The following is a 13680-nucleotide window of genomic DNA, read 5'->3' as shown; positions in this document are numbered from 1 at the left end:
CCAAAGCAGCAGTCTTCGGTGATTGGTTCACACCAACCAATATAAACCAAAATAGTAGCAAATCAAGTGACGTCGTTGTCAATCATGTGGCTAACACGGTTGCTAAACGAGCATGTAAACAAACACGGTACATGTCCATGTAAACATACACGGTACAATATGTCCGATGTCTTTATCAACGGGCTAGGGTTAGGGTTAACCCTAACCCTGTCCATCATATTCCACTAATTATATGAAGATAGCTTGGAAATGGGTGAAGTGGTCCTTTAAGAGGAAAAGCAGTTATTTTTTTTTGTCACATATTATGAACATCTTTGAACAATTTACTCTGACTGAATTAGATACAAAAACATAAAACAAGACGTATCAAAAATGTAATTTCATTTTCAAATGAAATGCTAATTTCTCCAGAAAGTACTGTACAACTTTTACAACGTGGATAACCTCCGGACTAGACTCGCCTAGCCTCGAAGCCCCGCCCCCCATCTGTACACCAAATATGGAAACAATATGAAGCTCCACCCCCTTCACCAGGTAATACCATTTACCTGCACCTTCACCAGGTAAAACCATTTAGCTGTACCTTCACCAGGTAAAACCATTTAGTTGCACCTTCACCAGGTAATACCATTTACCTGCACCTTCACCAGGTAAAACCATTTAGCTGTACCTTCACCAGGTAAAACCATTTAGCTGCACCTTCACCAGGTAAAACCATTTAGTTGCACCTTCACCAGGTAAAACCATTTAGTTGCACCTTCACCAGGTAAAACCATTTAGTTGCACCTTCATCAGGTAAAACCATTTAGTTGCACCTTCACCAGGTAAAACCATTTAGCTGTACCTTCACCAGGTAAAACCATTTAGTTGCACCTTCACCAGGTGAAACCATTTAGCTGTACCTTCACCAGGTAAAACCATTTACCTGCACCTTCACCAGGTAAAACCATGGGCTTCAATTAGTGGTTATTTATTTATATTCAACAAAATAAATCTAAACGAATCAAATAAGACAATAAAGGGTCCCTTCTAGTCACAATATCTAGTATTTTAAATACTAGATACGAAACTATCTAGTATTTTAAATACTAGCTACTAAAGTATCTAGTATTCTAAATACTAGCTACTTTAGTAGCTAGTATTTTAAATAAACTAGTATTTTTACAGATTTATTTTTTAACCCAACAATAAAAAGACAACGAGTGGCAACCTGGTTCAACCAATCACATGATTCTGATTCTCAATGTAGGGTCCGGGGACCGCCTCCAAACGGACCCTTACGGGTCTGTAACTCTGAGAGTGTAACACATGGAACCAAATGGACCCTTACGGGTCTGTGACTCTGAGTGTAACACATGGAACCAAATGGACCCTTACAGGTCTGTAACTCAGAGTGTACAAAGGATACATATAGGAGTTCTGATTGGACCAAGTCGACATCAATCACAAACTGGAGACCCTTTTCCTTTTGAAGTCCTGAGAGTAAAAAAACAACTCTTCATTTTACAGTAGAAGAAAATACTGTTTTTTCTTCATTTATGATACATTTAAATCTGTACAGTCACATGACCAAGACTGTGTGTGTGTGTGTGTGCGCGCGCATGCGTGTGTTTGTGCGTGTGTTTGCGTGTGTTTGTGCGTGCGTGTGTGTGTGTGTGCGCCCTGGGCTCTTTCAAACAGTTTCACTGCCGAACACGTTAAACCGTCCTCTATAGTTTTAAATGTTTAATTTGCCGTTTTTGGAAAACTTGACTCCTTCAGAAAGGGGGAGAAAAAAGATATTAAAAAAAACATGACCGCCACCCACGTGAGCCAATCAGAGTAGAGCTGGAATATGGATGAAGATGTCCGACTTGTTGTTGGGCTTTTTGTCTTTGGATGGAGTGCGTGTGTGCGTGCGTGTGTGTGTGTGTGTTTGTGTGTGTGTTTGTGTGTGTGTGTGTTTGTGTGTGTGTGTGTGTGTGTGTGTGTGTGTGTGTGTGTGTGTGTGTGTGTGTGTGTGTTTGTGTGTGTGTGTGTGTGTGCACACGTTTGCGCGCGCACGCATTTGTGTGTATGTGTGTGTGTGTGTGTGTGAGCATGCATGTGTGTGTTCCCACTGTAGGCACAAGGAGGGGCCAAGGCATTGCGGGGGGAGTGTGCATGTGTGTGTGTGTGTGTGTGTAGGTCAAGGGTCAGCGCCTCATCTGGCCCATCTGATAGTTCTCTCGGGGGTTGGGTTGGTTCCGGTGTCTCTGAGGCTGGCTGGCTCTGGCCGCTCCGCTAGGCCTCTGGTTCTGGTTCTGTCCGCGCCCCCCCGCCCCCCCGTGGTGAGGCCCCGCCTCCCGGGCCCCTCCCCCGTGGTGGGGGGGCTGGACCGCCTGGGCGTTAGCGTTAGCGTTAGCTCGCTGCTGCTGCGCGCGTCGACGCTTCAGGGTGCCTGAGTGGAGAGAGAGGTCATTATTACACCGTTCTATTTAGGAGGGGGTAGTTTGGGGTAGTTTACTCACCTGGCAGAGGTTTAGGAGGGGGTAGTTTGGGGTAGTTTACTCACCTGGCAGAGGTTTAGGAGGGGGTAGTTTGGGGTAGTTGCCTGGCAGAGGTTTAGGAGGGGGTAGTTTGGGGTAGTTGCCTGGCAGAGGTTTAGGAGGGGGTAGTTTGGGGTGGTAACCTGGCAGAGGTTTAGGAGGGGGTAGTTTGGGGTAGTTACCTGGCAGAGGTTTAGGAGGGGGTAGTTTGGGGTAGTTACCTGGCAGAGGTTTAGGAGGGGGTAGTTTGGGGTAGTTACCTGGTAGAGGTTTAGGAGGGGGTAGTTTGGGGTAGTTACCTGGCAGAGGTTTAGGAGGGGGTAGTTTGGGGTAGTTACCTGGCAGAGGTTTAGGAGGGGGTAGTTTGGGGTAGTTACCTGGCAGAGGTTTAGGAGGGGGTAGTTTGGGGTAGTTACCTGGCAGAGGTTTAGGAGGGGGTAGTTTGGGGTAGTTACCTGGCAGAGGTTTAGGAGGGGGTAGTTTGGGGTTGCTGCTGGGCGTGTGGACGCTGCAGATCTTGATGAAACCGGCCATCAGCATGATGAGAGCGATGCCCATCAGCAGCACCGCCCACCAGTGAGCCTAGAGGGAAGAGAAACCCTGTTACTGTCCTTATAATACCAGGAGAAACCCTGTTACTGTCCTTATAATACAGGAGAAACCCCATTACTGTCCTTATAATACAGGAGAAACCCCATTACTGTCCTTATAATACAGGAGAAACCCTGTTACTGTCCTTATAATACCAGGAGAAACCCTGTTACTGTCCTTATAATACCAGGAGAAACCCTGTTACTGTCCTTATAATACCAGGAGAAACCCTATTACTGTCCTCATAATACCAGGAGAAACCCTATTACTGTCCCAATACCAGTAAGACGCCTGAGGGCGGGAAGTGTGCATGCATCCGCCTGGGTGACAGCAGACTGCTGGGAGACAGCAGACTGCTGGGCGAGCGCTGGCGCTTTGAAATGGGGGGAAAGATCTTAATTTTCAGGCCTGTTGAGAACTCTAGTTTTCGCCTGGCTGCCGGGCGCGGCTGCACTAATAACTCAACACCGCCCACCAGGAGAGACCCTGTTACTGTCCTAATATTCAACCCCAAATCTAAAGTTGTTAATGATCTTATAGTTCAAGTTGTTTTTATAACCCTATACAGCATGGCATAGTTTTATTGTCATCTTTAGAAGATGTAGTACAGTTTATTATACCGCTATACAGAACATATACATATAACATATGTGTAAGATGTCTATACATCTAAGATGTCCCCTTCATGAAATGTTTTACTTTTACTGCAAATGTCATGAAATTCATCCAAACTCGTAATTCCACAGGATTCATCTTTCTAGACTTAGACTTCTAGTTCTTGGGCCAGATTCACAACGCCGCCTATGCTCATATCGTGAGCGTACAGACCTTTACGAGCATTCCGCCGTTACGTGTGGAATTCATCATTTGAACTTTGGCAGACGGTCATAAAACCTGCTCATTTCCACGTCAGCTCGGAGGGTGGTGTACCAGTGATCAGTGATCAAGGCATGCGTATATTTATTCCGAAGGCTTTAGTCTTCAATTCTGAATCAATTATAGTCAAATAAAAAAGAATGTATAAGTGAGAGTAGCCTATACTTCATAGCGTTCAGTCAGTTGACATTGGGAGAGACTCGCCTGTTAAAACCAGCTGCATTATTATTACTACTACGTACCACGATCCACTCAGCGATGTTCTCGTAGAGTTATTATTATTATTATTACTACTACGTACCACGATCCACTCAGCGATGTTCTCGTAGAGTTATTATTATTATTATTACTACTACGTACCACGATCCACTCAGCGATGTTCTCGTAGAGTTATTATTATTATTATTACTACTACGTACCACGATCCACTCAGCAATGTTCTCGTAGAGTTATTATTATTATTATTACTACTACGTACCACCATCCACTCAGCGATGTTCTCGTAGAGTTATTATTATTATTATTATTACTACTACGTACCACGATCCACTAAGCGATGTTCTCGTAGAGTTATTATTATTACTACTACGTACCACGATCCACTCAGCAATGTTCTCGTAGAGTTATTATTATTATTATTACTACTACGTACCACGATCCACTCAGCAATGTTCTCGTAGAGTTATTATTATTATTATTACTACTACGTACCACGATCCACTCAGCAATGTTCTCGTAGAGTTATTATTATTATTATTACTACTACGTACCACGATCCACTCAGCGATGTTCTCGTAGAGTTATTATTATTATTATTACTACTACGTACCACGATCCACTCAGCGATGTTCTCGTAGAGTTATTATTATTATTATTACTACTACGTACCACGATCCACTCAGCGATGTTCTCGTAGAGTTATTATTATTATTATTACTACTACGTACCACGATCCACTCAGCGATGTTCTCGTAGAGTTATTATTATTATTATTATTACTACGTACCACGATCCACTCAGCGATGTTCTCGTAGAGTTATTATTATTACTACTACGTACCACGATCCACTCAGCGATGTTCTCGTAGAGTTCGGGGTTGAAGATCGCTTTCTTCAGCCTGGCCAGAGGTCCGTCTGCATCCACCAGACGACACTTCATGAACACATCGCAGTACCCTGGGAATTATAAATATTATTATTATTATTATTATAATACAGTACACATATAGATTCTACACTTCATGAACACATCACAGTACCCTGGGAATTATAAATATTATTATTATTATTATTATAATACAGTACACATATAGATTCTACACTTCATGAACACATCACAGTACCCTGGGAATTATAAATATTATTATTATTATTATTATTATTATTATTATTATTATTATAATACAGTACACACATAGATTCTACACTTCATGAACACATCACAGTACCCTGGGAATTATAAATATTATTATTATTATTATTATTATTATTATTATAATACAGTACACATATAGATTCTACACTTCATGAACACATCACAGTACCCTGGGAATTATAAATATTATTATTATTATTATTATTATTATTATTATAATAATACAGTACACATATAGATTCTACACTTCATGAACACATCGCAGTACCCTGGGAATTATAAATATTATTATAATTATTATTATTATAATACAGTACACATATAGATTCTACACTTCATGAACACATCGCAGTACCCTGGGAATTATAAATATTATTATTATTATTATTATAATACAGTACACATATAGATTCTACACTTCATGAACACATCACAGTACCCTGGGAATTATAAATATAATGATTATACAGTAAACATATAGATTATACCCTTGATGAACAGAAGTAGAACGGTAACATATTTATATAGAGTAACATATAGGTGTATAACTCACTGACCTTTAAAGTCGTTGCATGGCGAGCCGGCCGGCAGCGTGGTCACCTTCTTACCGAAGAACCTGACCAGCTTCTCTGAGCCCGTCGAGGAGCAGGTGTTAGGATTCACTGTAACGAGACCAAGACACTATGACTCTACTGTAAACCTACTGTACCCCTAAACATAACCCTAATGGAGCAGGTGTTAGGATTCACTGTAATAAATACACAATACATTATGATACTATGACCCCTCTACTGTACACCTGACCTACTGTACCCCACCAAGACAACACCATGACCCCTGACCTAATGTACCCCTAAACATAACCCTAATGGAGCAGGTGTTAGGATTCACTGTAATAAATACACGATACATTATGATACTATGACCCCTCTACTGTACACCTAACCTACTGTACCCCACCAAGACAATATCATGACCCCTGACCTAATGTACCCCTAAACATAACCCTAATGGAGCAGGTGTTAGGATTCACTGTAAGGAGACAATAAGATTATACCATGACCAGATGCTGAACACAACTTTTTTGGTCTAGTACTCAGAGGAGCACCTGGAGGAGTTACTTGGTCTAGTACTCAGAGGAGCACCTGGAGGAGTTACTTGGTCTAGTACTCAGAGGAGCACCTGGAGGAGTTACTTGGTCTAGTACTCAGAGGAGCACCTGGAGGCGTTACTTGGTCTAGTACTCAGAGGAGCACCTGGAGGAGTTACTTGGTCTAGTACTCAGAGGAACACCTGGAGGAGTTACTTGGTCTAGTACTCAGAGGAGCACCTGGAGGAGTTACTTGGTCTAGTACTCAGAGGAGCACCTGGAGGAGTTACTTGGTCTAGTACTCAGAGGAACACCTGGAGGCGTTACTTGGTCTAGTACTCAGAGGAGCACCTGGAGGAGTTACTTGGTCTAGTACTCAGAGGAACACCTGGAGGAGTTACTTGGTCTAGTACTCAGAGGAACACCTGGAGGAGTTACTTGGTCTAGTACTCAGAGGAGCACCTGGAGGAGTTACTTGGTCTAGTACTCAGAGGAGCACCTGGAGGAGTTACTTGGTCTAGTACTCAGAGGAGCACCTGGAGGAGTTACTTGGTCTAGTACTCAGAGGAGCACCTGGAGGAGTTACTTGGTCTAGTACTCAGAGGAGCACCTGGAGGAGTTACTTGGTCTAGTACTCAGAGGAGCACCTGGAGGAGTTACTTGGTCTAGTACTCAGAGGAGCACCTGGAGGAGTTACTTGGTCTAGTACTCAGAGGAGCACCTGGAGGAGTTACTTGGTCTAGTACTCAGAGGAGCACCTGGAGGAGTTACTTGGTCTAGTACTCAGAGGAGCACCTGGAGGCGTTACTTGGTCTAGTACTCAGAGGAGCACCTGGAGGCGTTACTTGGTCTAGTACTCAGAGGAGCACCTGGAGGAGTTACTTGGTCTAGTACTCAGAGGAACACCTGGAGGAGTTACTTGGTCTAGTACTCAGAGGAACACCTGGAGGAGTTACTTGGTCTAGTACTCAGAGGAGCACCTGGAGGAGTTACTTGGTCTAGTACTCAGAGGAGCACCTGGAGGCGTTACTTGGTCTAGTACTCAGAGGAGCACCTGGAGGAGTTACTTGGTCTAGTACTCAGAGGAGCACCTGGAGGAGTTACTTGGTCTAGTACTCAGAGGAGCACCTGGAGGAGTTACTTGGTCTAGTACATGATGCATGAATAACTTATAGCAAAAACGATATTTATTGGATAAGTGGGGACTGGGGAGTCAATGGAGAGTATTGCAACTCTAGATTCATCCCATTATAAAAAAGATCTATAGTTGCAAATTGCAGCTATAGGTCCATGTGTATTCCAGCCCTATATGCATATTCTAATACAAACTTCTTAATACTTCCTAAGGATAATATGAGCATCAAAGCCATATTTAGATACTTTATTTTATATTTTTTTATTTAAATAGCCGATCTACTAGCTCACAACGTGTTGCGGAGGCGACACGGTGTGAGCTTGCAGATCAGCTATTTGTTTAACATACGACACGTCGTACGGCGAAGCATACGTCAGGCTTCCCTCTTGTTTTTAGCCGAGGCGACGTACACAGTCAACACAGAGTCAGACAGTCAGACACACATGGCTCCTCGGTGCAAAACAAACAGTGTACACTAACCCGACTTTACGATAATAAGGGACAGTATGTCGGGACACGCTGTTGTCATGTTGATAAGCTTCATGTTGGTCCGCAATGCTTTGTACTCCTCCCACTCCACTATGTCGGAACTAAAAACCTGTACCCGTAAAAAGCTTAGAGTATGGTAAAAAGTCGGTGGCCGGTGCCTAGGCTGTGATAGCCTAGATACCCAGGCTTTCATTTCGTCTGCACGAAAAATGAAAGCCTGGATTTACGCATGGGTTCAGGTTGCACTGGTCTAAAAGTGGGAGTCAACCCTTCCGCGTAGGCGTCGCTCCAAATGACGTGACCTCAGGGCTCTGAGCGTTGTGCACCCCTCAGGGCTCTGAGCGGTGTGCACCCCTCAGGGCTCTGAGCGGTGTGCACCCCTCAGGGCTCTGAGCGGTGTGCACCCCTCAGGGCTCTGAGCGGTGTGCACCCCTCAAAATAACGCCGTGAGGAAATCATTACCAGTGGAACTTCAAACGAGGCTATGCGAGGAAAATGAGGAGAATGGCTGAAGAACCCACCACACCGTCTAAGAAAAAAACCAACGTGTGCCGACTCTGTGTAAATAACTTTGACAGTCTGTTAGAATGGTTTACTCCAGAAACCAGTGGTTTCTGCTTCTGGTCGACACAATACCAGTGCTGCACTGGGGGGGGGGGGGGGGGGGGGGACATCACACGAGCAACTTGCTCCAGCACCCGGAAAACAAACACAAGCACAGCGGCCAATGGGAAGAGAGTGCAAAGCATCCAAAACGTGCCCTTTTACAACTTTTAACTTTTTAGTTCGCTCCACATCTGAAACGAAGAAGCCGAACCATTTGTGTGAGGTTTTCTCAGTAGTAAACTCCTGTCCTCCTGTCAACCGCCCTCCTCCTCCCAGCAATGAGCAGCATGGACGCGCTGTGATTGGCCACAATGGCCAGTGCACTTGTGCAAGACGTGCTGTGATTGGCCAGTAGTAGCTACTTTGAGTGGCAGTCAGTGGGAAATGCTCTCGCCACAGAATGCACTAGTAATCTGGCCATAATAATCATTCTGTGCGGCCCCGGCTGTTAGTACGCAGAAGCGCTTCCCGGCGCTTGATTGACAGCGCAGAATTAATTTTGACGACGCATGCGCACTGGCGCACCGCTTGTGTGCAGGTCTGACCATGACCCCATGACCCATAACCTACTGTACCCCACCAAGACAACACCATGACCCATAATTTATAATTTACAATTTAGGCATTTATCAGACGCTCTTGATCCAGAGCGACTTACATTTAAGCAAAAACAAAAGCATGGCATACATCACATATATAAAAAGTAGTTATCATGAATCATGTATAAACTAAGAACGTAACAGTGGAGTATCTATGTCAACTATACATACCATACTATATTATATATTATACAATATACATGTGAACTATAAAGTGCTATGACTACATACAATGCAATTATAGTGCTGCTAAGCTACTGTAGGTATAACTTACTCTAACAGTAACCTATTTATATAGAGTAACATATAGGTGTATAACTCACTCTAACAGTAACATATTTATATAGAGTAACATATAGGTGTATAACTCACTCTTGTCCATACAACAGACGTGACAGAGTTCCGTCTCGTCTTTTCCGTCCTGGCTCTGACACGTGCACACGTCCAGACCGTACTTCTCACAGATGGAGCCCGAACAGCCCTGCAACACACACAATGATATATATTACTGTATATTACAGTTAGAGGTACACAGAAGCCTTTGACCCACTGTTTTCTGATCTTGGAGGTAAACATGGAAAGAGTCCATCAACAGGTTGAGGGCCCCACGGAGCGGGTAAATAGAGAAAATCAACAAATAGGTAAATGGGATCCACTTAAGGCAGACGAGTACATAAAACACATTCAGCTTGATTAATTGAATAAACTGTTAATTGACCAAGATAACCTATCAGTGGATGAAATAGCAAAAGAAACCTGTCATTTACTGATTAGTAGCGCAGCAGTCACATTCCCTAAAAGAATGGATAGACATAGAAATGCAAAGCAGCAAAATTAAAAAAGCAGTATGGTTTAACAAAGAGTGTTGTCAAAAAAGGAAATTATATCTTAAAGCAAAGAGAATGCACAAATTACATAAAAATGAAGTAACTACCAGAAATGTAAGGTTAAATAAATAGTAAAGAATACAAGAAAGAGCTGTTTAAAGCCCAGAAAGAATATAGAAACTCGTTTAATAAGGAGCTGCTGAGTGCAAAAACTAAAACCAAACATGGACAGACATTTAAAGAAGAGACATACTGGGGTCTCTTTTTTAAATGTCTGTCCATGTTTGGTTTTAGTTTTTAGCTTGTGTTTTTAAATAGGCTCTATGTTTTATGTTGCACTGCCAATAACTGTGGGGAAACGATATTTCATGTTCTTTTGTATGTAAGTACATAGGAAAAAGACAAATAAAATGATTCTAAAAAAATTCTAAAAAGATTCTAAGTCTAAAAATCCAAAGCTTTTCTGGAAGATGCTTAGTGGCCCCGGCAGAAATAAGGAGCAATGCCCAATCCCACCAGAAGAGCTCTATGAACACTTCAAGAGTCTTTCTGACTGGGATGTGCAAATGAACCAGATGCCAGAGGTTGATTTTGAAACACTCAACCATGACGACAGTGCCCTAAATGCTAGATTCACAGATCAGGAAATCAACGAGGTTATCTCAAAATTAAAATCGGGCAAGGCAGCAGGTATTGATCAAATCTTAAATGAGTATATCAAATGTACAGCAAGCATTTTTGTGCCACTATATACAGCCCTGTTTAACAAGATCCTTGACTCTGGTATCTTCCCTGAAGTTTGGACACTCGGCATGATCATACCAATTTTCAAGAAAGGCAATACTGCCGACTGTGATAATTATAGAGGGATCACGCTTCTGAGTTGCAAGGGTAAATTGTTCACAAACGTACTGAATACAAGGCTGCTAAACTTCTGTGAAGACAATTCTATCTTGAGGGAAACCCAGGCAGGCTTTAGAAAGAATTACTCCACCAGTGACCATATTTTCTTCCTGAAGCACATTGTTGAATTATTTTGCTTTAAAAAGAAGAGTTCAAACTAGAAAAATACCTTCTATGTGAAAACCGTAAGTATAGACAGGCTATTTGCAACCTTAGGCTAAACAACACAAGAATCCCAAAGGTCATCGGTAGATATAAAAGATTGGAAAGAAGTCAGAGGATTTGTAACCCATGTAATGAAGCCAGAATTGGAGATGAGTATCATGTTCTGTTGGAATGCAAGAATACTGGCATTATGAATTTCAGGCAAAAATACCTGCCACTTTATTTTTTTACCTACCCTTCTATGTTTAAACTAATTGCATTACTAAAATCTGAAAAACAAAAAGTAATCTATAAATTGGGTGCTTTTCTGAAAAATGTTCTTCCACTGTATACAAATAGGGAAAGCCTTCCGATATGTCCATGTATATCGTGTAATCTGTAATGTATTGTATACTTTTATGAATCTGTGCTCCAAACCATGTGATCATGGTCGTGAGTTAAATAAATGAAGATGATGATGAGAGGTTAACTCACCCCGTTGAGGCAGACTTGTGTCTCTCCGTGACAGGGTTAGGGTTTAGAGGGTTAGGGTTTAGGGTTTAGATGCTTTAGGGTTAGGGGTTAACTCACCCCGTTGAGGCAGACTTGCGTCTCTCCGTGGCAGGCGGTGAAGTTGGCCTTGGGTTCAGAGGTCGGGCACTGGGCCGTCCCAGCGTTGCACATTCCCTGGTGAGCGCATTCTGACTCCTCCCTGCACTTCTCGTTACGGCCTCTGAAGGTGCATTCTGGAGTGCAACAGGGACCCTGGCTGGGACTGAGGAGGAACACAGGGAGGATTTAAACATTCTTACCCGAGATCAGATTTTAAAAATGTCTGTTTGAAGATGTCAGTTGTTCTTTGATTTTTCAAAAATGGGTTAGATCTGCTATTTTTCAATAGCTAAAGCATAACATAATGCTAACACCAAAAGGGGTGCCCGCCCAGAATGGGTTAAACATTCTGGAGGTCAACAGGGACCCTGGCTGGGACTGAGGAGGAACACAGGAAGGATTTAAACATTCTGGAGGCCAACAGGGGACTGCTGGGACTGCATGGGGAAGAAAAACAGGAGGAATTTAAATCCCTTCAAATGTGAGTAATCTGAATGTCTGATATATTTGATATATTTAATAACGCAACCAATAAAGGCTAATATACAAATACTAAGTTTGCCTAATAAACTAAAAAGCAAGAGAAAGCAGGAGCAGTGTTTGGGAAGTGTGTTCCATGATGGCAATCCTTTTAGAACTCACTAGAAGAATCACAGAACCAGTTTGAGTCTGGTGGTCTGCAGGTGGATCACAGAACCAGTTTGAGTCTGGTGGTCTGCACGTGGATCACAGAACCAGTTTGAGTCTGGTGGTCTGCAGGTGGATCACAGAACCAGTTTGAGTCTGGTGGTCTGCACGTGGATCACAGAAACAGTTTGAGTCTGGTGGTCTGCAGGTGGATCACAGAACCAGTTTGAGTCTGGTGGTCTGCACGTGGATCACAGAACCAGTTTGAGTCTGGTGGTCTGCACGTGGATCACAGAACCAGTTTGAGTCTGGTGGTCTGCACGTGGATCACAGAACCAGTTTGAGTCTGGTGGTCTGCAGGTCATTCCAACACCAGGGACCAAAAAAAAGCAACATTTTTTTAATCTGATCAGTTTTATTTGAGTTTATTATAGTGTGTATTTAATTTAAACAAAACATTTTTTTATTTGTAACCAGTGTGTCGAGAGTATTTTATTTAAAAAAAAAAAACAGTTTCATTTCATCCAACAAAACCACAATCATTTTGGCCACTAGGTGGCAGTACAGGACCACAGGACAGAGCTGGGTCTCTGACATGAGTACACAAATTAAATGTAGAAAAATCTAATGTTTATTTTTACTCAATATTAGGGCTGGGACTCGATTAAAAAAAATATAATTAATCAGAGGCTTTGTAATTAATTAATCTCAATTAATCACATTTAATCAGTATTTTTTTAATGGATTTTGGTATACTAGTGAATCAATGAATAGTGAATACATAAGTTTAAGCAATAAAACATTGTTTTTGTAGTAATAATAGGGGTAATAATAATATCTCAAATTTCATAATTTATATAGAGCTTTTCTGAGTACACAAAAATGCTTTACAAGGGGGACATGATAAATCAAAAACAACTTTATTACGGGAAAAACACACAAAGAAATTAAATAAATTAAATAGCTGGGGAAAGCAATAGTGAAGGTTTGGATGGTGGGGGCATTTCTCTGAGAGGTTGGGGAATGCATTCCACAGGGTTGTAAATATGTGACATGACCATAAGAAAACACCTCTGTGTTTCTTCCGTGGACATACAGTAACAGCTGTATGTACAGTACAGTAACAGCCATAACAGATTTTACATTATAGTTGGCCTTAACCTTTTAGTTAGAAACCATGTCATCTGAACGGGTCCTTGAACTGCTACTGGGAGTTGGAATAACGTTAGCTCTGATCCATAGTGTCAGAAGGAGGAAAGCTCTGATCCATAGTGTTAGGAGGAAAGCTCTGATCCATAGT

The 13680-nt window shown here is 42.3% G+C and overlaps 1 protein-coding gene across 2 annotated transcripts in view; it reads right to left on the bottom strand.

The window, feature by feature from the left end:
- Positions 1–282: 282 nt before the first annotated feature.
- Positions 283–13680, bottom strand: part of LOC308313772 (disintegrin and metalloproteinase domain-containing protein 10-like) — a 38329-nt gene continuing 24931 nt past the window's right edge. For both annotated transcript variants that reach the window (XM_080761075.1, XM_080761076.1), the window contains exons 12-17: positions 11733–11916; positions 9640–9748; positions 5906–6010; positions 5034–5149; positions 2963–3089; positions 283–2419 (exon numbers count right to left, since the gene is read on the bottom strand). In XM_080761075.1, coding sequence (XP_080617201.1) covers positions 2175–2419; positions 2963–3089; positions 5034–5149; positions 5906–6010; positions 9640–9748; positions 11733–11916 — 886 coding nt within the window. In that variant the 3' untranslated portion in view covers positions 283–2174. The remainder of the gene's footprint in view (positions 2420–2962; positions 3090–5033; positions 5150–5905; positions 6011–9639; positions 9749–11732; positions 11917–13680) is intronic.

The sequence above is a fragment of the Protomyctophum bolini genome (assembly GCF_963924005.1).
Source record: "Protomyctophum bolini genome assembly, chromosome: 4".
Taxonomy (NCBI): Eukaryota; Metazoa; Chordata; class Actinopteri; order Myctophiformes; family Myctophidae; genus Protomyctophum; species Protomyctophum bolini.
The sequence above is the reverse complement of the archived record's forward strand: the minus strand, read 5'-3'. Positions and strand labels throughout refer to the sequence as shown.